Source organism: Euprymna scolopes, chromosome 5 (genome assembly GCF_053919585.1).
Source record: "Euprymna scolopes isolate OS-2025 chromosome 5, ASM5391958v1, whole genome shotgun sequence".
Lineage (NCBI taxonomy): Eukaryota > Metazoa > Mollusca > Cephalopoda > Sepiida > Sepiolidae > Euprymna > Euprymna scolopes.
This window is the reverse complement of record NC_136486.1, coordinates 76619540-76645554: the sequence shown is the minus strand read 5'-3', so window position 1 is coordinate 76645554 and position 26015 is coordinate 76619540. Positions and strand designations below refer to the sequence as shown.

Here is a 26015-nt window from a genome sequence, read left to right as displayed (position 1 = left end):
AGCATTTTCGACAAACTTTACCATTTTTTCTGTCTATTTTTCAATAGCAAGTATACTCATACAGTGGAGGATGAACTGTCTGTAGGCATTAAATAGTAATAGAAAATGTTATAACTGACAAAGTCAAATCTAGGGTATCTATAAAAGTGAGAATGTGTGTGTGTGAGTGTGTGTGTGTGTGAGTGTGTGTGTGTGAGAGAGAGAGAGAGAGAGAGAGAGAGAGAGAGAGAGAGAGAGAGAGGACACTTAATCTATATACTCAACGAATTTTTTATCTATAGACTTGAAATTTGATATAAAGGCTATTCAGACATATGGAAAACATTTTAATCTGTTTTCAATTGGAGAAAAGAACTACTAAGGTGTCAAATGTGAATAATTGGTATGTGAAGGTCGTCGGATTTTTATCTGTTCACTAACGCGAATAGTTCACATTATGTTAAGAAAAAGTAGGTTTGAAATTAAATATATGTCAAGCTGGCCCAATGGTTATCGTACTTTACTCACTGTTTTTAGGTTTCGGTTTCGATCTCAGTTCAAGTATTTTTTTACTTATAAGTGAACTGTTTTGAAAAAAAAAAAAAAAATTATCGCATTACCATGTCTCAGTTTTTTTTTGGGGGGGGGTCGATTTTGTTAAGTAATTTAACGTCACGTTTAATACCGGGCAGTGCCTAGTACATCTTCTATTCTTATCTTCAACTATATAATAAAATGACTGCAGAAATTCCCCTCTCGACAAAAGTACGTTTGCAGCAAGATGCCACATACAAATTTATAATATATAGACTATTAGTCACTATATTTTGTAACTTTAGAACGACATTATAGACACATTATCATTATAATAAAATTCTACACTCCATCCTAGGAACAACATCATCACAGTCGCATCATCTTTAGAGAAAGTAGTTCCTATTTTCCATCAATATCTAAAGTCCTCATGCCGCACCCAGTCATCGCATGGAAGATATATACACATTATAACTACTTCGTAACTGAATCATAAATTCTTAGACATAGCATTATCACTCCATTCCCGTTTCCAAAAAATAAGAATTTCTCCTTTATAAATATCTGACAACTCTCATTGGCTGAGTTCTGAGTATTTTCATTTTACGGAATTCTATATATAAACGAAGAGTTATTAAGATTTTTTTTAAAAATAAGTGTCACTAAGAAACATTCTTGGGCCCGGTGAAATGCCTAACACAAAAAAAAAACAAAAAAAAAAACAAGCCATCCGTTTTTATAACTATTACAACAAAGACAAAAAATATTTAATGTCTACATAGAAATATTCGGTAACCTTACAATAAATTTGCATTTTTTATTTTTGTTTATTTTTATTTTTTGTCACGTTACTTTGCTTATTGTGTGCGTGTTCCCGTCATCGTGCGTTAACAAACTTTCGCTTTTAAATACTTTGCAAAAACATTTATTACATGTTAATAAGCATTTTAAAAACTACAAGTTCTTTTTAGAAAATTAAATATCTATCAAAGTCATTTACAAGTGAATAAACATGCCGCTTGCTATCTCTCTCTCTCTCTCTCTCTCTCTCTCTCTCTCTCTCTCTCTCTCTCTCTCTCTCTCTCTCTCTCTCTCTCTCTCTCCGCGCGCGCTATCTATTATGATCGTCGCTGATTTATAAATAAATGTTACGGTTACTGGATTTTTTCGCTGTAAATATTATGTGAGAATTAAGTTCCTCACACGCTTTAGAACTTGGCAGAGCAGAAAAAAGACAACGGATAAAAGCAAGCCTGAGGTGATGAATTTCAGTCTTCTTCGGTTTTATGTTGCGAAAAATATGCTCATTGTTCGCATCTCTGAGAGTCTGGTAGTTTTTTTGTTTTTTTTGTTTTTTCTTTTTGAAGTGTTAAATTGCTTCTCTTCGGAGAAGCTAGTATAAGGGGCAGAAACCATTTATTTATGGTATCTGGAAGAATAAAACTCCATTAACGGAGCCGAACTATTTTTAGTTCTAGCTAAGACGATATTCGTCTAAAAATATTCCTATCACAATAGGAATAAATTCTTGGTTAAAAGAGAAAAAGGGAAATGTAGCTCCAAGCATGGTTGACCTTGAGACAGTCCCTTTTATGAAGATACTTAATTTAGTATCTTGTCCCTCAGGGTTTTTTTTTTTTTTTTTTTTTTTTTTTTGCAAAGAGAGCGAAAATGTCTGTCAATTTTAAAAACTGCGCGCGCAGGAAGTGTCCTATAAGTTCAATCAAAAGCCTGAAAAGAAAACATGGCATTCAGCGCCTCATCCAATAAGGCTCGCCTTCCCGTGTACAATTTCCAACAATTATTCTCCTCTAGTGCTTCACTTTCTCTGTCCCTCTTCCCCCCTCCCTCTCTCTCTCTGTCTGTCTGTCTGTCTCTCTCTCTCTCTCTCTCTCTCTCTCTCTCTCTCTCTCTCTCTCTCTCTCTCTCTCTCATATGTAAAATATCCACAACTGTTAAACTATTTTTATAGTTAACTATATTTTAGACTTAATTTTTGTTTACAATAACAAATATATAAACATGCGTTAATTTTTTCGCAATTTACTTTTTTAGCGCATGTCTTTGCAAGTAATGATGTTTTTTACGTTAATATCTGATGTTTTGTCAAACTATTTATGGATTTTTCAATTTGTCCTTACATGCTTCAATTAACAGACCTACCGGCATGTTTGAAAGTTATGATTTACTGATTTTTTTGGCTGATTACCTATCGTACAGTTTTAACGTAAATTTCAATAATTAGGGAATTGATCGTGGGGATGATTTCATTTTAATTTCTTTCTGGACTGATTCTAGAAATTGCGTACATGTATACTTTTTTTTAGGTGAGCAGGGTAAATTTGTACATCAACCTCCACATTTTTCTTTAGGATGCTGACTTAATAAAATCCCATTCAAATTTTGCGGCGACAATTACTCATAAAGAACTGTATCAATGATAGCAGATTTATTTCTCGTTCGTGGCAGTGCATGATACAGTGTATCATGCACTGCCACGAACGAGAAATAAATCTGCTTCGCTCATACCGACACTACCACCCCAACATTTTCTTTTTCTTTTTTCAGCATTTGCAGATGAGTATACTGACAACGATTATTACGGTTAAATTTGGGGGAATTATTTTCCCACCCCCTCCTACAAAAAAGGGGGTTTGTCTACTCCGAATACCGTTCAGTACATAGAGATGTTGGGAGATGTCTTTTCAGAACGCCGTTCTTAAGATGGGGAGATCGATGGTGTCTATTCCGAAAGCCGTTCTTAACATGGCGAGTTTGGGATGTCTATTCCAACCCCTGTCTTTAACATGACAATATTCTAAGTAGTGAAGCGAAAAAAGTCGTAATTGTTTTATTTTAAACGTTAAAAAAAAGACGACATAAAACTGGAATTTAATTTAATAATATTGGTTGCAGAATTGAAAAGAAGGTGAAGACTTGAGCAACAAACATAAGCAGCTACGAGTGCTACCACTGATTTAGATCACTCTAAAGGGTCCATATACAGTGAAAATCCCTAACTTCTAAATCTTCTGTTTATATTTTTCATTATTATTCTAATGGGCCATTTTTCGTACTTTTTACGTATTCATTCTGATTTACGTATTCCCTTAATTTCTTACGTATTCTCTTAATTTCTTTTTAAAATTCAGACAGTACTGGCATTTACCGACCCAAACCATCAATACTCGCGAGTGAAAGCCAGATTATTTCATTTCGGCCACGGCCGTCAGTGTCCGCATTTGTTCAGGGACGGCAGTGGCCACCAACAACAACCGTAGTTTATTTTTTTCAAGCGGGGGGGGGGCAGGCTTCAATCGGGCAACGCCGGTTAACAGGTCCCGCTAGTATTCTATAAAAGTGAAAATTTGTGTGAGAACGAATTTTTAATCTACAGACTTAAAATTTGGTATATAGGTTATTCAGAAATGTGGAAAAATTTATAATCGGGTTTTCATCAGGAAGAAAGGGCTTCTAAGGGGTCAAAATTTTTAAAAAATGATACGTGGGAGTCGTCGTAACTGTTTCACGAATGCGCATGCGCAAATAGTTCACATTACAGATTACTTATGTTAAGAATAAGTAGTTTTAAACACCTTTAAAATATCGTGTCACGCTAGGCTAATAATTATCGTACTTGATTCACGGTCTTCAGATCTTGGTTCCGATCTCAGCTCGCATATTATTTTTTACTTACAAGAAGTGAACTATTTAGAAAAAAAAAAACATAATACTCGCATGCACATATCTCAGTTTCTTTTCGGGTTTTTTCTACCTAATTTAAAAAAAAAAATAACGTTACGTTTAATACCGGTCAACGTCAGGCGGCCTGCTAGTTGTCTATATATAGTTGTCTGTATAGTTGTCTATATATAGTTATCTATATAGTTGTACTCAAAGTTTAAGTCACAAATTATTCATTTCAATTGATGACAGATGGGTGTCAGAGCGTTGATGATGGAAAGATAGAAGCTTGGTTTTAGATGCATTATAATTAACCAGTCAACACTTTCCCTATTGCTCCATGTGCTCTCAGAGGAGAGAGAATCAAAGAGATCTTGGTCATTTACAGCCTTTAAAATGTTGTCATAGATTGTAGTGTAGTGAGAATAAATGTCTATAAAAAGTGTCTTTTCCTGATCTTCATCAATGATCTCTCAAATCTTATAAACCTATCAGAGAGAAATGATTAAATAATTAAGAAGACATTTCCAGTTATACCATAGCTGAAGATCTTGTGAAGTAGACCTTTATACCATGCCTTATCAAAGTCCTTTGATAGCAATCGTCCTAGAAATGAAGCCCCCATCGAGAGATTCAAAAATCCTATGAGAGATTACAGTTAGCACATCTGCTGTAGATCTAGCAGAATGAAAACCATATTGCATGTCACTGTGAAGATTATTTATGATAGGTGCAAATTGGGGATAAAGGTCAGACGAAATAAAGATGGGGAGTAAGAATCTTAGAGACTATCTATTACCAGGAAGGGGGAACTCATTCACTCCACTAGTTAGCAGTCTAGAGACTTAAAAACTTACTATTGATTTTTCGTTAGCAGCGATCATTGGTCTTCACTGGAATTTGGATGGCATTAAGCCTCCCCAACGTCCCAGTCCTCTTTGCACTCATCCAGCAGAGGTCTGGTTAGTACTTTCTCTCCTCCATCTTTCCATCCTCCTTGACCCTCACTTATTTAGTGTGGCACTAGTTTATGGTGATATGAAAAAAAAACTAGGGTTTAGCTTACACTTCTGCAGTTTGAATTTTCATTATTCCATGTGGTGTTTCTTTATGTGTTATCTCTGTAGTAGTTTTTAGATGTCCAGCTAGCGCCTGTGGATCATGCATCTTAGTCTCCACATTCAAGGGTTTTTCTTAATTTTTCTGCCGTTTTTCATCATTTGTATCTTCTCAGCCATCTCTCTGATTCCAATCTCTCCCATTCTTTTCCAAAGTTTTTCAGTATTGTTCCTAGTGCTACTATTTTTTTTTTTTTCATCTTTAATATCCCTTTGTGTGTATTTGCCTTGCTTCTCTGTCTCTATGGTCTGTTGGAATAGCAAAGTCTACAATCTAGCAGGACTTTTTTCTTCTTGTTAAATATTATGACATCCACTTTCTTGCTTGTTTGTACCATTTGTCTGAGTGTTCAAGATGCAGTTATCTGCATAATTCTCAGTGTACTGCCTTCCCGACTTGATCATGCCTATTTTTATATTATTTTTGGGTTAGTTTGTTGCATCCGCTTATTATGTGGTTTATTGTTTCGTCTCTTTGTCCATGGAGTATGCATTTTCTGTTTTCTTGTGTTTTGTCGATCCTTGCTTTGTTCTAAGTGTGTTATCTTGTGTAGCTGTTATTAGGGATTCAGTTTCCCTAATTAGGTTTTCTTTTTGTAACCATGTCCAAGGGGTTTTGTTAGTCTCATCTTTTATCATCGTAATGAATTGCCCATATAGCTGTTTCTCTTCAGATTTTTCTTTTCTTTTCCCTCGTCTCTTCTTTTTGTATCTTGTTCGTTTTTTTCTTCAGTGTCTCTTGCTGCAGTAATTATTCTTTTTGTGTTCTACATTATGTATTCTTCTATTTTTTCTGCATGTTTTTTTTTAGTCGTCTATATAAAATAGTCCTCTTCCTCTGCCTTTCCTTTTTACAAAAAGTCGATCAGTATCATCCTTTGGGTGTGCATAGTCATGAGATTCCTGGTCTTCTGATCAAGATTCCTCAGTTCTTTGATATATAAACGGTTCAGAGTATTTTACTAATGATACTGTCCATGCGTTTATACCTTTAATTGGGTTTCTATTATATAGATTAGTTTTGAGAAGTTTTCTTGTTCTTCTTAGGTATTCCTTTCCAATTTTCTCTTTTATTTTTGTTGCTTTGATGGTGTCTGCTTCCAGAACTCTCAAGTATTTTTAGTTGTCATGTCATGTTCACTTATTGCTCTCATCTTTGTTTCGTTAAGTAGTCTCATATCTTCCATTGTTTCCAGTTTTCTCCTTCTTATTACCAGCTGTGTACACTTTTCCATACCGAATTCCATTAGGATATCTTGGCTGAAGATTCTGGTTGTTTTTATTAGCGTCTCTAGTTCCGTTTTTGGTTTTTGCAAACAATTTCAGGTCATTCATATACATTAGATGACTCATTCTTTCATCTGGCATTTTCTTAGTATAGTGTTAAGGGGCATCATGACTATTATGAACAGTAATGATGATAGAGAATCATCTTGAAAGATATATCTTTGCATTTTAATGTCAGTTATGTATTGTCCATAAGCTGCAATTTCAAGCCTCCATTTTATCATTGCATTTTCTATGAAATTGATAATCTTCTTGGTATTTTGTACATTCTCAGACATTCTATTATTCATGCTTGAGGAATCCTGTCATAGGTTTTCTTGTAGTCAATCCATGCCATGGCTAAGTTCTTTTTTCTACTTTTTACCTCTTTCAGAACTCTTTTGTCTGTATATAATAGGTTTTGTGCTCCTCTTTTTCTTTTTGGGATCCTTTCTCTTCCTCGGAAAGTTGTCTGTAATTATGAAGGGAATTATAAATTTGTTCCCTCGGTTGTGCTCTTAGTATTTCCCACATTGTCGGTAAACATGTTATTTGTAGTTGCTGAGAATGTTTCATTTTTCTGAGTCTTTTTGCACCAGTGTAGTTCTACCTTTGGCTCCCTATACTGGCACGCGTGCTGCATTCACCTAAATTAGATTATCCTGTTGACTATGATATGAACATTTCATTTGGATTAAATATATAATGACACCATTTACAATGGCTGCCTTCTTTTTCACCAGAACACAGACCATCAAAGACAGGATATAGCACTTGTGACCATGAACTGTTACTTTGCAGTGAAACACTTGTTATGCACTAGATGAACACGAATTTTAAATATATACTGACCACCACCCCCTTATGTTCATCCTCCATGCCAAGTAATATTTACCTCTTGAAACTCGACATTAGGACTTCTTTTTGTAATTTTCCATGATGCACTATCTGCCTCCTCATGCCATTCCTTCAAGTGACATCTCCACGGGAGCTGTTGCATGAGCATTTAATTTCAGACTGGATTTCGCATTACCTGCAACTATTACCACTTATCATTACAGACAATTCCAAGAACTTCCATTTTTTCCAAGAATTTTAAGTGCTTCTCTATATCCACTGCTGACTTGCCGGTATCAAGGAAGAGATAGGATATTTCCCACAAGACTAGGTTTGTGGAATGCCATTTTCCTTGGCCGCTTAAAAGTTTTGAACTCACATCTACCAGATATGATACGAGATATTTTAATGATCTTCTGCTGATGATCCCTCAGCAAATAAAGTATAAAATTTGCCGGGCGTAAAAACGAAACCGTATTTATGGACAGGTTGAAAGAACCTTTTTTGGGCACACACTACTAAGGTTACATTTTCACAGACACTAACGCATCACCACTAAATGTAATAATAGGCACGTCCATTCGCCGAGAAAGTACTGGAAAACTATATTGTGTTATAAAGAGCCGGATATTGTTGGACTTGTTCTCAACATTAGAAAAATTCATCAAAGATTTTTTTTTAATTAAATTACCTTTTTTTCAATTTAACAGTTTTTGTACTTTTTCTTTTTACTTTATTTTAACCTTTTTTCTTTTTACCTTTGTTTTTTATACCTACTTCTTTTTTCTTTTTACCTTTGTTTTTTTATACCTACTTCTTTTTTCTTTTTACCTTTGTTTTTTATACCTACTTCTTTTTTCTTTTTACCTTTGTTTTTTATACCTACTTCTTTTTTCTTTTTACCTTTGTTTTTTTATACCTACTTCTTTTTTCTTTTTACCTTTGTTTTTTTATACCTACTTCTTTTTTCTTTTTACCTTTGTTTTTTTATACCTACTTCTTTTTTCTTTTTACCTTTGTTTTTTATACCTACTTCTTTTTTCTTTTTACCTTTGTTTTTATACCTACTTCTTTTTTCTTTTTACCTTTGTTTTTTTATACCTACTTCTTTTTTCTTTTTACCTTTGTTTTTTTATACCTACTTCTTTTTTCTTTTTACCTTTGTTTTTTTATACCTACTTCTTTTTTCTTTTTACCTTTGTTTTTTTATACCTACTTCTTTTTTCTTTTTACCTTTGTTTTTTTATACCTACTTCTTTTTTTTTTACCTTTGTTTTTATACCTACTTCTTTTTTCTTTTTTGTTTACTTTTATTTCTTTTTTCATTATTTTCAAAAAAGTTTCTCTATTCACTTTTTCCATCTACCTTTGTTATCTTAACCTTTTTTCTTTTTACTGATTTTCTTTTTACTTTTTATGCCTTTTTCTTGTTTCTTTTCAGCTTTTTTTCTTTTTATCCTTTTATCTTTTTTCTTTTTATTTTTCTTTCTTTTTATTTTCTTTTTACCTTTTTTCTTTATACCTTTTTTCTTTTTTCTTTTTACCTTTTTCTTTTTACTTACCCCTTTTCTTTTCCCCTTTTTCTTTTTTTATTTTACCTTTTCCGTCCTCCTTTTTTCTTTTAAAATTTTTCCCTTTTTTCTTTTAACTTTATATTTTTGCATTATTTCTTTTTACTTTTTTGCTACTTTTTATTACCTTTTTATTCTTACCTTTTTTACTTTCTTCTTTTAAACTTTTTCTTTTTCTTTTTACTTTTTCATTTTTAGTTTTGTTTGTATTTTTTCTATTTGCCTTTTTTCTTTTTACTTTTGTTCTTATTACTTTTTATTCTTTTTATTTGCTTTTCTTTTTGTTTTTTTCTTGTATTTTTTCTTTCTACCTATTTTTCTTGTTACTTTTTCTTTTTAGCTTTTTCACCTTTTTACTTTTTTTGCATTTACTTTTTTCTTTTTATCTTTTCTTTTTCTTATTTTCTTTTTTTTATTTTTACTTTTTTACGTTTTACATTTTTACCGTCTTTTCTTTTCGGTTTTTTCTTTTTACCTTTTTTCTTGTTACTTTTTTCTATTTACCTTTTTAATGTTTGCCTTTTTCTTTTTTCTTTTTAACTTTTTCTTTTTACGTTTTTGCTGTTTGCTTTTTTCTTTTTATCTTTTATGTTTTCTTTTTCCTAATTTTATTTTTGCCTTTTTACCTCTTTTTGACTATTTCTTTTTCCTTTTTTATTATTATTTTATTCTTTTTACCTTTTATTACTTTTTGCCTTTTTTCTTTTCACTTTTTCTTTTTACCTTTTTTATTTTTAACTTTTTTTTATTTTTACCATCCTTAACTCTTTTGTAAGCCATAGCATTCACGTTTCCTTCTTGGAATTTACATTTAATTGTTGATTTATTTTACATTTCTAGAAATAATGTATCAGTCAGATATTTTGAGATACAATTTTCTCTGGATGTAACTAAACAAGTTTACCTATTTTGTAATTGGAACAGCAACTAATCAGATGTCTTGGTGTGAGAATACTATTTTTTAGACTACTTGCAGTACCCACGCAGTCTGATCTTTTCTTGATTTAGTCAGTCGGAGTTTAAAGATTGTCTTGTCGTTGGCTCGTTCAACACACCAGCGACGAGATTAAAATTTACAGATGCATGATATTTTTGAGAACACACTCATTTCACTTTTCATTTTTTATAATATATCCTCTAAAAGTTAAAAAATATAATTTAAAATATTAACCCTTTAAATAAAAAATCAAAATAACTATCAAGATAAATCGGGATCAAACTAATGATTGTTGTCCTTGTTGAAGTATACTGGGAAATAATTTTATAATTTATTTAATTTTCTATACGATTTCAGACTTTTGTGTGACAGATTGACGAATACAGCTTCTCTTATTGAGATATGCGGTTACATCTACTAACACAATAATACATGATAAGACTGCAAACAATCCAAAACACAAGTCTTACTTAGGATTTTGTCTTTATTATGAATTTTATTCGTCACATTTAATTTCTGATTTAAAACATACGACCAACTAAAACAATTGTCTACCATTTGATGTTCATTCTTCCTTGGTTTGATTCTTCTTTCTTTTTGCCTTTTTTGTCTACTGAAATTTGTTCACCGTTACAGGTATCTCGGTGTGTCATCGTTGGGCGCTCTCCATGGAGATGCATGCAACGAAGTACCCGGATTGGTTTGGCGCCAAGTGGAAGTCTGTCGGAACAACCCACAGACTTTAGTCAGTATCAGTGAAGGGGCAAGGCGTGGCATTCGTGGCTGTAAAGACCAATTCCGTTATGAGCGATGGAACTGCAGTACACAGCCGAACCAATTGGTATTTGGACAGACGCTTTTGAAAGGTATGCAACTTTAATTTAATTGCTTTTGTTGTACAGTGAAAGCATGAAATTTTATTCATAAATGAAGGAAATTTGTTTACTTGTGTGTCCGCCTAAAACCTCAAAACTAGAATACGCATTGTAAATCTTCATAGCTAGGTTTTGTCAAACGAATGATTTATGTAAAGTTCTTCATAAAACAAATATGTAACAATATTAGAAATAAGAAATGAGATTGCATATCTCTGCTGGACAACGCAAGAATGGACAAAAGTTTGTGACTTTTCCATATTATATTCAAAATGGAAACGTTGATGTTCCATAAGATCCATTCAACAAGTTGGAAAAATTGCAAGTAAAAATCCCATGACTAAACTTTAACCATGACCAAACTTTAACCATGACCAAACTTTAACCATGACCAAACTTTAATCATGACCAAACCTTAACCATGACTAAACTTTAACCATGACTAAACTTTAACCATGACTAAACTTTAACCATGACTAAACTTTAACCATGACCAAACTTTAACCATGACCAAAATTTAACCATGACTAAACTTAAACCATGACCAAACTTTAACCATGACTAAACTTTAACCATGACCAAACTTTAACCATGACCAAAATTTAACCATGACCAAAGTTTAACCATGACCAAACTTTAACCATGACTAAACTTTAACCATGACCAAACTTTAACCATGACTAAACTTTAACCATGACCAAACTTTAACCATGACCAAACTTTAACCATGACCAAACTTTAACCATGACTAAACTTTAACCATGACCAAACTTTAACCATGACCAAACTTTAACCATGACCAAACTTTAACCATGACTTAACTTTAACCATGACTAAACTTTAACCATGACCAAACTTTAACCATGACCAAACTTTAACCATGACTAAACTTTAAACATGACCAAACTTTAACCATGACCAAACTGTAACCATGACCAAACTTTAACCATGACCAAACTTTAACTATGACCAAACTTTAACCATGACCAAACTTTAACCATGACTAAACTTTAACCATGACCAAACTTTAACCATAACTAAACTTTAACCATGATCAAACTTTTCAATATCAAGGCCAAATGCCATGGTTTGATGTTAGATAAGATACGGAATTCATCGGATACAATATAGGCCAAGTAGTGAGTGAGTGAACAGAACCGCCGGGTTATATCGGCAAAATTTTGATGTTCACTTTTTTACCTTGATCTTTGGCCTATACATTCTAAAATTAAACCAGTTTTAAGTCAGTCCATGATCGATATTTTGACCAATTTGGTGACCATAACCTTTTATTTATTTGACATATTTATGTGGGCACTAGACTAAACAAATATGGTGCCATATCAATAAACTCGGCTGAAAACATAAACTCGTTAGCAAAGGTAATAAACAAAATAATAAGGCAACACCATTTTAGCATTTTAAAATTAAAGTTAGGAAAGGTTAATTCTGAGTTTGAATCCATTACTGCTTAATATAATAAATTGGCATTATTTTTATATGCTACACGGCGTATGCATGGGGTCACACTCATTAGATATATTATATCAATACACGCACACACACAACAAACACACACGCGCGTGCGCACACAGCACACACAGCACACACACATATACACACACACACACACATATACATATATATATATAATTACTTGTGTGAGTATTGACACATGTGCTTTATACTGAGAAATACAATTAATTATGTGGAGAGGAATATTCATACTTTTATAAAATATTTTGCCTCAGATGAATAAAAAGAAAATATAAATATAAATAATACATCGATAAAAATATTGATAAAATATATAAATAAAAATATTGTGAAAATATATAAATAAAAATATTGTGAAAATATATAAATAAAAATATTGTGAAAATATATAAATAAACATTGAACTTTGGACTCTTATATTATAAAAAATAATTTTTTCTCTCTCATGTTAAATTTTTCAATTATGTGCTAACCATTAAAATGTATGTATGTGTATATTCTTTTGCTAATTATTTTTTCTCTGAGGTAAGAACCATTCTTCAAGTTCCATAGAACAAGGAAATTTAAGTTTCAACTTGTATCTCTTTTGTCAAATAATAAATGTTGTAAATTATAATTTATGAAATTAAAATTTTAAATAAATATCTATTTTTTCATTTTTCTTATCATTTTGTTTAAGCCAGGGATGGGGCATCCTACCAGATGCCAAACATACACCTGCTATTTTAGACACTCCAACCGAGAGATCTTTTTTAAGATTCTAACCGTCCCTTTAAGTGCAATTGTTTGAATCTCCTTTGCACTTGGTTTACCTGGTATATTTGTAAGATAGTTTGTAAAATTCTTTTTCATAAGTCCGGTTGCTCCTATAATTACTAGAATGATAGAGATCTTCTTAAGGTTCCAGTTTCTTTTCATGTCATACATAAGACCCTGGTATTTGGTAATCTTTTCCCTCTCAGCTCTGTTTAACCCAGCATCATTCGGGACACTAACTTCCACCAAGGTTGCTTCCTTCTCCTTCTTGTCCCATATTACAATGTCGGGTTTTATAGCTCCGTTTTCTAGGTACGTGGCTGTAGGGATTGCATAGTCATAGTGGATGGTATATGACTTGTTTCCGACTGTTCTTTCAGGTATATGTTCCCATGACTTCTTGCTGCATTCGATATTTAACTTATTGCAGATCGCCCAGTGGAGATATTTGCATACTTCATTGTGTCGCATTGTATAGTAGCCGGCCCCTAGCAGAACCTTACAGCTAGAAATCAGGTGGCTCACACTCTCTACTTCTGTGTGGCAGAACCTGCATTTGTTGTCTTTGCTGAGACCACTCATCTTTTTAAACGCATTGGTCATCAAGCCTTGATCTTGGGCAGCTATTATGAACTTCTCCTGGTCATAGTGAAGCGATCCATCCTTTAGCCAGCTTATAGACCCTTCCTTATCAATATAGTCTTGGTTATATTCGTCCAGAAAATACTTGGCCCGTTGTTGGTTGGCCCATTCTTCAACTTTCTTGTCATGGAAAGCTTTAGTGTATTTCTGGCGACTTTTTCTGGCTATTTCAGTCGCAGGTATCTTTTCTGTTTCTGTCTCACTTGTAAGACAGTCTTTCCCAAAATGTTTGGCCAGTTTTTTGATGGATGTTGTTCTACTGGCTCTTGATTCCTGATGTTGGTGTACCATCTTGAGAGTTGGGTTTTTAGAGCTCATCAGATATTGTCCGGTGCTCACAATAGTTGCACGATGTTGATGGTCAATCTCCGAGAGCCCCATACCTCCTTTCCATCTGGGCAGATACATTCTAGACAGACACTGGTTTCTGTATATTACTTTATACATTGTCAGCATTTTACGTGTCTTAGTGTCTAGTCTATTTATGTCTTTTTGTGGCCAGTCGACAATACCAAAACTGTATGTTACCACTGGCATGGCTAGTTGGTTAATGGCAGTTATTTTGTTTCTGCCTGTGAGTTCTGTTGTGCATATCTTCTTGACTCGACGTATGTACTCACTTCCAATTTTGTTTCTCATCTTGGCATGCTGGATGGTATCATTCTCTTCTATGCCAAGGTATTTGTATCCTTCCTGCCCTTCTAGGTCCTTGATGGTGGTATATTCATCAAGCTGTATATTTTCAGTTTCGATCTTCTTCCCAGATTTGATGGAGCACTTGGCACATTTGTCCAGTCCAAATTTCATGCCAATATCTCTGGAGAAGTTATGTACGACTTGTAAGAGTTCATTTAAGTCGGCATCAGAACTGGCATACAGCTTGAGGTCATCCATGAAGAGCAGGTGGTTAATTCGTTTGTTTGGGTCTTGTCGGCGGTCCTGGCTTAGATTGTAAGCACATTTGTTTTTGTTTAAAAGTTTGCTTAACGGAGCTATTGCCAAGCAGAAGAGTAAAGGGGATAAACTATCTCCTTGGAAGATTCCTCGCCTGATGTTTACGTCCGTGACCCTTCGCGTGTGTGTATCTATGCATATATATGTGTATCTATCTATCTATCTATCTATATATATATATATATATATATATATATATATATATATATATATATATATATATATATATATATATATATATATATAGGTGTATATATCTATCTGTATAAGTGCAGACGTATGTATGTTGATGTAGGAAGGTGTATGTATTGCATATGTGTGTAAATGTATGCATGAATGCATATGGATGTGTGTGGATTTAGAGGCTGTAGAGGTGTGTCTACGCGATACCTGTGTAGGCCTCAGTTATTGGAAGGAGTTTAGACTGTTGATTTGATTTTGATATATATTAACAGGCGCCTAGAATACTTGGCATTAAGCAAAGTAAAGGATCCCAATTAATATGTGAATAGAAAGACAAAATAAAAGTCTCTTTGCCAAAAGATAAAGTAGATAATAAAACAGGAATTCAAACCACATGTCTAATTTAAAACTAACCAACAACACATGCACCTTTTTCACTTCCTCTTTTCCTCTTCCCCATTTCGTTTATTTTTCATGTGCTTTGTTTCTTTGCTGTTTCTCTTCTCCTTTGTATAATTAAATAAAATAGTTTTTTTATGGTGAAATTAGTACTAGATACAATATAATATTTAATATAGAATTAATAATAAATACAAAATCTGCATGAATTAAAATATATTTAAGCGTATTTTACAAACGAGCAAGGCTAGACGCCTACCACTAGTTGTAAATAAATATCTTAAAGAGAAATGATATCTAATTTTATTCCCAATCCATTTTATATAAATTGACACAAAAAAATTAATATTTTTATTTGGTTCATAAACCAGTTCATAAGGGCATAAGCCAAAAGAATATGACTGATTAAAATCTTATTTTCAAGATTTACACACACTAATTACTTATTCAATTAAAAACAAGAAATTAAGGCTGATAACTCCATTGTTTTGGAAAATATACAAAACTATCCCTGGACGATTTAGATTCAGTTTTTAACGATATTAAACTAAATAAACAGATAATTAGATTTATTATTGATATTATTTATCCAAATAAAAAGAAAAATATGGTTTAATCTGCCATATTCTCTCGGATATTCCAAACAATTTTTATATTATTTATAGAACTTTTCCTAGAATTAAGCTAAGGGTAAGCTCTTTAATAAAAAAAATACTATTAAATTATATTCTTTTGCTCTAAAAAAAATCTATCTGCATCTATAATAAGAGGTAATAGTACTAAAATACAACTGCAAATGGTGCAATTAGTTTGTATTAATATGAGTAATTTACCTGAAAACAATTGTAGTTGTAGAAATAATTGACCATTAAGTGGAAACTTTTTAATTTCAAATGTTGTATGGAAAATAATGCTAAGAGGTATTCAGGTCCACTGCTACTTCTTTTGAGGAAAGATGCAGAAACCACATTAGTTCTTTTAGAACTGACTCAAATTCTGAGTTTGATAATATTCCTACTTCCTTGGATAAATATAGTTAATTAATTAAAAATAATATTTATTATGAATTAAAACGGTGAATATTAGGTAAAACTCATAAATATATACCTAACAAGAGAAAAAAAGTAATTTATGTGCTTTGGAATCCTTCTATGTAGTAACATCTAGTAAGAATTTGCTCAATAAAAATAAAAATTTATACAAAACTGCCTTCATAGAAAGAGGTACATGCTAGCCTATTTTAAATTAATATAGATAATATTATGACAATTTAGGTTAAAATTTATCATGCATGTTGTAGTCTGTAAAATGGGAAAATATATCTTATTAATGATGTAGTATATTAATACACTGGACAAAGCAGGAGAGAGTAGAGTGGTAGCCCTAGATATATCTCAGGCTTTTGACAGGATTTGGTACGATGGTCTTCTCAGGAAAATCATATCATACGGTATCACTTGATAAATACTTAACATAATTAAACCCTTCTTAAGTAAGAGAAAAATCCAAGTTGTCCTCGACGGTCGTACATCTAAACAATATGATATGAATGCGCATGTACCTCAGGGGTCTATCCTTGGACCTTTATTATTCCTAATATTCATAAATAACCTCCCTGATAAAATTGAGATGGGTATATTTGCTGATGGCACCATGCTCTATAACAAGCACGAGGGGAAAACAAATGAACACATATCTAAGGAAATGGCAGAAACACTAGAGGAAGACCTCCAATCTGTAGTGGAATGGAGACGAAAATAGATGATCACATTCAATGCTATCAAGACTAAGCTTGTTTCTTTCAATAATTACAATAAACCTTATCTACCACCAATAGCTATGGTTAAAGATACATTATCTAAAAGTACTTCTTTCAAACTCCTCGGCTTGATGTTCACAGGGAACATGAGTTGGAACAGATACATTGAGGACATTGCCAGGGCTGCTGCAAAGAAGGTGGTCTCTTTCTACCGTGCTAGAGAGTTATGCCTGAAAGAATCCGATACCTCTACAAGGCCACGATTCGCCCATGTATGGAGTATTGTTGTCATATTTTGGCTGGTCTCTTGTTCTTAGACAGGGTTCAAAAGAGAGTCACCAACCTGATAGGTCCTGAATTATCATCTAAGCTTCAGCCTCTGTCCAATCGACGAAATGCTGCATCCTTCTACCTGTTCTACAAGTATTTTAATGGTGAATGTTCTGACAAACAACAAGTCCTTGTACCCTCTCAATATAAATACCCCCGAGAAACCCAATAAGCAGCAAAATCCCACCCCTACACAGTAGAGATCCCTAGATGTAAGAAAGCCTTCTACTCTAATAGTTTCTTCCCCAGAACTGATAGACTTTGAAACTTCTCTCCGGGTTCCTGCTTTCTCAACTGTACTGACATGCAGAAAATGGAATAAAAAAAAAAAAAATACAATCACACTAAAATTGATTTAATTAGAGGTTAAATCTCTTTTTTCTGCTCACTTTTAAACTCGGATTAATAATAATGATGTTTTTTTTTTCTATTAATGCGTGAATCATATATCAATACCATTCTTTTGAGTATATATATGGAAAATATTAGGAAATTCCAAGTTTAAAACAATTTTTTTTAATTTTGTTTTTCGTTTGTTTGTTTTTGTTTTGTTTTGTTTTTGTTTTTACCGCTCATTTTAATTATTACATATGTAAATACTGCAGTGTATGAGTAAAAAGACATTTGAATTTGAGGTTGGAATTTTAATGTACAATTTATGTTACATGAAAAGGGCTGTCCCCTTTTCGTGTAAGTAAAAAAAAAAAGAAGAGTATTAGTTAAATGAATATCAGATAAAACGGGAATCGAACCCTGTAGATAAGTTTTAAAGAACAATAGGTTTTAAATGGAATGTCCAGTAAATTGTTGATTCTTTTAAAATATTTAATAAATACAAATTTGGCTGGAAACTATTCACATTCTTAGAAAGAATGCGCATAATAAAATATGGGTTACAGAATTAGATAAGTAGGTTAAATTCCTTTGTAAAACAACAAGTAGAATGGGAAATTTCCTGGTCATCAGAAATGGTTTCAAAAAAGTGCAAATCACGCATGTTAATAAAACGTGAATTATAGTCACGTTGATCAGACATATATGTGATTTCTCAATATAGGAAAGAGTTCGAAGTTAGTTAGGGAGAGTGAGACGAGAGTGAGAAGAGAGAGAGAGAGAGAGCTGACATGGAACCTTGGAAGCGAGGTTAGAAGAAGAAATCATGTAAGACTTGAATTCTTGGATGCAAAGCCATTGACCGGTCATACGGAATAATAAAAAGAATATCTTCATCTTTTGTATATGCGTCTTCGTGTCGTCATACAACAGAAAAGGTATTGTCCATTTATGTTATAAGAACCTTTGATAAAAATCATCATCTAAAAAATATGTGTCAAACTATAAATGTTATATAAACACTCCCGTTTCATACAGAATTGTCAAAAGCATAAATGCCAATCTCTCGATCTATCTATCTATACATCAAATCGCCTCTCAAAGTGTATTATATATACGCTGCCTCTATATCTCACTAATGTCTCCATCTCAACAATATGAACACTCAACACATGAACATCTCTAAGACTTTCTAATACAAACAAGAACACTAAATAAGAACAACAAAACATATACAAATATTTAGTACCTTTCGTCGAATAATAATAACCACCACGTAACACTAAGAGCTTAAGTTGAATCCAAATTAATCTATATAATTATAAAACTCAAATGACATTGTAACGAGTGATGTAACCCACTTTCCGGTTTACGACCTGGTTTTGCATGCGTACATAAACTTAAACCCATAACAGCGTAAACAAATAAACACAAATCGCTACTTTTGCAGAATTTGACCTGGGCACTGAAACATTAACGTTATTATTTAGAAATTATAATTTAACATGGGAAGGGTGGGGATTTTTTGCAACTATATTTTGTATACTGTAACAATTCTCTTACAAATAAAGCAACTTTGACCCGTTGACAACGTATTGTTTTACTGTGTACATTTTCAGCATCCCAAATTTTTTTTTGCATTTAAATTATCCAAATAAACAATTGTTAATACTTTCTGCTTTTTTTTACATTGTTCATTTCAGTATTACATTTAAGTTATTTTAATGCAAACCCGTTGACAACCATAAGAGCATTTTACAACGTATTGTTTTACTGTGTACGTTTTCAGCGTCCCAATTGTTTTTGGTTTTTTTTGTGTTTAAATTAAAAGATATATAAAAATTTGAATTTAACTTTAAGTATTATGATATCTGTTCAGTGCACATTTACCTATAAGTATGGCAAACCACTTTTAATTCAATGGCTGTAAGTTTGGGTTTTTTTCAAAAATAACAAATTATAAACAGAACGACTCATAGAAATCTATCTATATTCTTTCATTTTAATATACTTTCATACAAATGTTTCTGTTATGTCACAAAAAACTATTTTCTTTACGTCACAGGTGTCACGCTCATACATTAATTCCATAGTTGATATAACATACTGACCCAGCGGGTCACGAGTAGTCTAGTATTTAGTTTAATATTCAAAATAATTTGCTTATTATTAATCATTGCTTTTTTTTGTTTTTTTTAGATTTAAAATAAGTATCTACTAGTTACATAAATGTTTAAAATAAATAGAATAAATTAAAAATAAGTCAATCTATATATCTATAAAAGTGAAATTGTTTGTGTGTGTGTGTCTGTGTGTGTGTCTGTGTGTACATTTCCCTACCAAAGTACTCTGTTAATTTTCGAGGTATTGAGACTTGGAAAAATCTTTTTAATCGGTGTTCAGACAGAAACTTGGCTATGAAGGGGTCAAAGTTTAATGATTTGTCTTTTGAAAACTCTGCCAAACTCCTCCATCAATTTTGGGTCTAAAAACTTGAAATTTTAAATGTAGGTTACTTGGACATCGATCAGACTTTTAATTTGATTTGAGCTTGTAATACTCACCAGAGTAGCAAGCGTCCGCATATTTGAGTGGATGTGCGTGTGAGTGGTGGCGTGACAGAGGAGGGATGGACTTGCCGCAGGGAAGTGTTGGGTGGGGAAAAGAGAAAAAAAGATGGCGCCTGGTGTTTTATAAACTGTGGTCTCGCGAGATTGCGAGATTGCAAGATCACGAGAAAACAGGGCACACATGCAAATGAGACAGGGTGAAAAACTGCATAAAAAGCAAGCTTGAGTGAGAGGAAAGGACAGTATCATTTACAGTCACAAGGTTATTGTGTTACTATTGTGAGCGTTGGTGACGATTGAAGTTGAATTTGATACAAGCTATTCCGACTATTGCGGTGAAAAATGACCGACTAAAAGTTTGATCTGAAACTGATTCCAGAGTTTGATGGGTTCACATCTGTCGTTGACTGGGTTGAGAGAATCGAGTTGACCTGCAATCTCTGTGAGGTAAAGAGAGTGCACACTGTGATTCCCCTGAGATTGGCTGGGGGGTGCACTGAGTGTGTATCAGCAACTTAGTGCCACCGAGAAGGCTGATGTGACCGGTATAAAAAATGCGCTGTACAAGGCATTTGCAATGGATCCTTGCACAGCTTATGAAAGATTCGCCTCCAGGAAGCTTATGCCGGGAGAAACTTGCTGTGCTGTTTGGCAATTGAGTGTCGGAGAAGACATTGGCATATGCATTTGTGGCCGGCCTTTCCACCCATGTTAAGAAATTGTTGAGAGCATCTACCAGTGTGTCCGCAATGCCTATGGAGTTCTCGATGCAACACACCTGGGCTATCATCAGAGATGAGGAGAACCTGGGGGAACCAGTTGTGATGGCGACAAAGGCAGTCCAGAACGAGGCCAGGGAGATTCCCAGTCTGAGCTCCGCAACTACTAGAAGATGTTACCACTGTGGTCGGCGAGGTCATTTTGTGAAAAGCTGCACTGACAAAGTGTGGGGGTGACTGTGCTGTTTCCAATGTGGTGGCATAGGGCACCTAGCCCAAAACTGTGTGGAAAACACGTCAGGGGGCAGGATGTCCATGCCGTCCTGCTCCCCAGACAAGATCTAAGTGACACGCAACCTACGATAACTGTGTACGTGAACTGAGTGCCCTGCTCAGTTCTTCTCAACTCCGGCTGCTCACATATCATTATGAGTGCCAGATTGTGTCGGACCTGGACTAAAAGGAACATTAAATTCACCACAATAGGCGGTGAGACACAGGCATGCTGTGGAGCTGGAACCGTGAAGGTCCACACGGACTCTGGTGTGGCCATGGAAATTAATGGGTTGGTGACATGAGGAGATTTGCTGGGGTTCAACGTACTGCTGGGCTACGATGCTATCAAGGCATTGGGGGGAGTGATCATCGAAAGAGACGGGAGTGTGAGCTTTTTAAAAAACCCGGTGTGTGCTGCAATCCACATCGATCGCCCTGACTTTAAGGTGGGCTATGACTATAGCCAGCAGGCCTGGACTGCGTCATCGAAGTGGACCGAGGGAAGGGCATCAACCGAATTAAAGAATCACGTTGCAGAATACCCTATACCTGACGAGGCTCATGATGAGTACGTGCAAGAGCTTGAGGTGTGGATCCAAGATGGATGGCTGATCCCCTACCCCAAGAAGCTTGGTCTGCCCAAGGGTCTGATACCCTTAATGGCGGTTATCCAGCATAACAAGTCAAAAGTAAAACCAGTGTTGGATTATTGTGAGCTCAACCAGTACATTGAGGCTTACACTGCCGATGCTGATGTGTGCGTCAGCAAACTGAGGGAATGGCTCCAATGTGTCAATATTAGACCTGTGAAAGGCCTATTTGCAGGTGCGAGTAGATGAGATGCTGTGGCCGTTCCAGACAGAATACTAAGTACAAATGATAGCTACAAATACTTGGGAGTTCTGGAAGCAGACACCATCAAAGCAACACAAATAAAAGAGAAAATTGGAAAGGAATACCTAAGAAGAACAAGAAAACTTCTCAAAACTAATCTATATAATAGAAACCCAATTAAAGGTATAAACGCATGGACAGTATCATTAGTAAAATACTCTGAACCGTTTATAGATTGGTTCAAAGAACTGAGGAATCTTGACCAGAAGACCAGGAATCTCATGACTATGCACACCCAAAGGATGATACTGATCGACTTTTTGTAAAAAGGAAAGGCAGAGGAAGAGGACTATTTTATATAGACGACTAAAAAAAAAAACATGCAGAAAAAAATAGAAGAATACATAATGTAGAACACAAAAAGAATAATTACTGAAGAAAAAAACGAACAAGATACAAAAAGAAGAGACGAGGGAAAAGAAAAGAAAAATCTGAAGAGAAACAGCTATATGGGCAATTCATTACGATGATAAAAGATGAGACTAACAAAACCCCTTGGACATGATTACAAAAAGAAAACCTAATTAGGGAAACTGAATCCCTAATAATAGCTACACAAGATAACACACTTAGAACAAAGCAAGGATCGACAAAACACAAGAAAACAGAAAATGCATACTCCATGGACAAAGAGACGAAACAATAAACCACATAATAAGCGGATGCAACAAACTAACCCAAAAATAATATAAAAATAGGCATGATCAAGTCGGGAAGGCAGTACACTGAGAATTATGCAGATAACTGCATCTTGAACACTCAGACAAATGGTACAAACAAGCAAGAAAGTGGATGTCATAATATTTAACAAGAAGAAAAAAGTCCTGCTAGATTGTAGACTTTGCTATTCCAACAGACCATAGAGACAGAGAAGCAAGGCAAATACACACAAAGGGATATTAAAGATGAAAAAAAAAATAGTAGCACTAGGAACAATACTGAAAAACTTTGGAAAAGAATGGGAGAGATTGGAATCAGAGAGATGGCTGAGAAGATACAAATGATGAAAAACAGCAGAAAAATTAAGAAAAACCCTTGAATGTGGAGACTAAGATGCATGATCCACAGGCGCTAGCTGGACATCTAAAAACTACTACAGAGATAACACATAAAGAAACACCACATGGAATAATGAAAATTCAAACTGCAGAAGTGTAAGCTAAACCCTAGTTTTTTTTCATATCACCATAAACTAGTGCCACACTAAATAAGTGAGGGTCAAGGAGGATGGAAAGATGGAGGAGAGAAAGTACTAACCAGACCTCTGCTGGATGAGTGCAAAGAGGACTGGGACGTTGGGGAGGCTTAATGCCATCCAAATTCCAGTGAAGACCAATGATCGCTGCTAACGAAAAATCAATAGTAAGTTTTTAAGTCTCTAGACTGCTAACTAGTGGAGTGAATGAGTTCCCCCTTCCTGGTAATAGATAGTCTCTAAGATTCTTACTCCCCATCTTTATTTCGTCTGACCTTTATCCCCAATTTGTGCCTACAAGACACGAGAAATAAGATAAGGAGAGAAAAATGGGAAGAGAAACAGCTACATTGACAAAATATGAGACATGGCTACAAAAAGGAAATGCAAACAGAGAAACTGAATCTCTAATAAGAGCCATACAAGATAATGCAATTAGAACCAACCACATCAAAACTAAGAAGAAAACAGTAAATGCAGATTCTGTGAACAAATACACGGAACTGGCCAGAGAGATCAAATGGATCTGGAATACGAAGAAAGTCAAGATAACACCAACAATAGTATCAGCATACTGAAAAACTTTGAAAAGAGAATGGGAAAGATCGGAAACTGCTACAGACGTAAAAAGTAACATCACATCGAATCATGAATACTGAAACTGTAGTTATCGAAAGAGGTGGAGAGTACTAGAAATCTGGGGAGACTTGTTGTCCTTCAGACTCCAGGGAACACCACAAGTTGTTCTCAAAGAGCAATCTTTGATGATGGTATGTGTGACTACTCCTAGTGAGTAAATAATAATTTCATATATTAGAAATGGATTCTTAACTTATTAATATAGCAATATATGGGGTTTGGATCAAAACTTTTGATAAAGATTGAAAGTGTTGATTTCAACAAGAAGCCATTCAGTAACCTCGTTTGTAGCATCATTTGAAGATATCACCCCCATGGAACATCACATAGGAAGCTGTGAAGCCTATCCCAATCAGTCCTCCATTAGTTAAATGTTTTCCTATCAAGACGCTCAATTGAAAACTTAATAGAAAAATCAATATGATGAGGGATGAGAAGAGGAAATGGAATCAGACTCAGAAAGAGAAGTTAGAAAAAGATCAAGTAAGGATGGTTGATGACTCATTATTAGGAAAGTTTGTAAGGAATATGGGGCAATATGAGGCAAATCAGGGGGCAAAAAAAAATGAAAACAGATTTCACCGGTTCGGTTAGTGCGATTAGAGTTGGAGAACCAGACAAAATGACGAGCATTAAAGTCACCAAAAACAAAGATGGAGCTTAACGGTTGAAGTTGCAATGCTGGATATAACATCAACATTTGAGCATTCATTGTCAGAAGATGAATGATACAAAAAGTATAAATAGGAAAGAGTGTAGCAAAGACAATCTAAGACAGATAAAAAGGCATGAGATTCAAGAGTGGGGACATGTGAAATAGGGAGTCCTTGTGAAGATAAAATGCATAAAAAGGTTTGAGTAGAAAAAAGGCAAATAATCAGTCACATATCGTTACTATCAATAGAATTTAGATATCGTTAAAATAATTAACTGTTAACTGTTCTACACTTCCAAGTAACAATTTCTGAGATTAAATTCAACACACTGCTGTCAAAATTTACTATTCAAAATTCAACATGGCAGCCAAAACCTCGTTACTCCAAAACTCGACACTTCAAAACGTGACGCACTGTTGATGACTTGGTACTCCAACACTTCAGATCTAAAATTAACCCAGTCTCTTAAAAATCAGGCTTTTTTATTCCACACCGGAAGCATCTCATTTGCATATTAGGTGGCAATATCACAAGCATGTGACCATTTTCTTTTATTTTATTTCATTCTTTTTAGCTGCACAGGACCCTATAGGTTGCACAAAAACAGTTTTATACCAATTTTTAAGGCGTTTAATCACAAAAGAGTAACTTACCTTGCCTTTGGTAGCATTTCAGACCACATGCACCCTTGATCATTAAAGATCATTTTACATAATTCCGTGCCCAGATTGGCTCAGTAAGGTATCTCTGCGATCTGTGCATTGCCACTGGTTTCCCTCCATTGCCCAGTATTTACATGATGATCAATCTACATAGACTACGCACCTTAAATTTAAAATATGCTGTGGCATTTCATCTACACTCAAGCTGTTAAGGGAATTGCAGCCAAGTAATCACTCCTCTTCCCCATTGCATCATACATCACACCTTCAGTGGTTCCACCCAAACCTCTTCAACTATTTGGATTCTGGAGAGTCCTTGTTCATCGTTTCTGAAGATGTATCTCTTGAGTGCCTCCATTCATAATTAAAAACTAATCTGTGGCACTGTACCTTCTCTCTGTCCAACCTTAGGAGCCAGAATGTGGCCTCTTCTTCTTCCTCTTCCTCTCTCAGCTATTGCTTTCACCATCCAATTATATCGTTCCACTATTCTATTTGCTTTGGGCCTATAATAACTTCATATCTTCCATTTTTAAACATCATCTGGAGAACTTCTGAGCAAAAAACAGTGCCATTATCCATTATCACATTCTTTACTGGATCTCATTCAAGCATTACTTTTTCCAATTCCTCTGTAACTGCCTCCATTTTGTCAGCCTATCAACCATTGACAAGTATGCTTCTTTAGGATAGGGTGTGTAACCTTGTCCAATTCTTTGAAGTCACAATTTCCCCAGGATTATGTATATT

The 26015-nt window shown here is 34.3% G+C and overlaps 1 protein-coding gene across 1 annotated transcript in view; it reads left to right on the top strand.

Annotated features, from left to right (window-relative positions):
- The window catches only part of LOC145276864 (protein Wnt-16-like), a 384325-nt gene that overhangs the window by 330699 nt on the left and 27611 nt on the right, over positions 1-26015 (top strand). The window contains exon 2 of the mRNA XM_080128263.1: positions 10563-10792. Coding sequence (XP_079984389.1) covers positions 10563-10792 — 230 coding nt within the window. The remainder of the gene's footprint in view (positions 1-10562; positions 10793-26015) is intronic.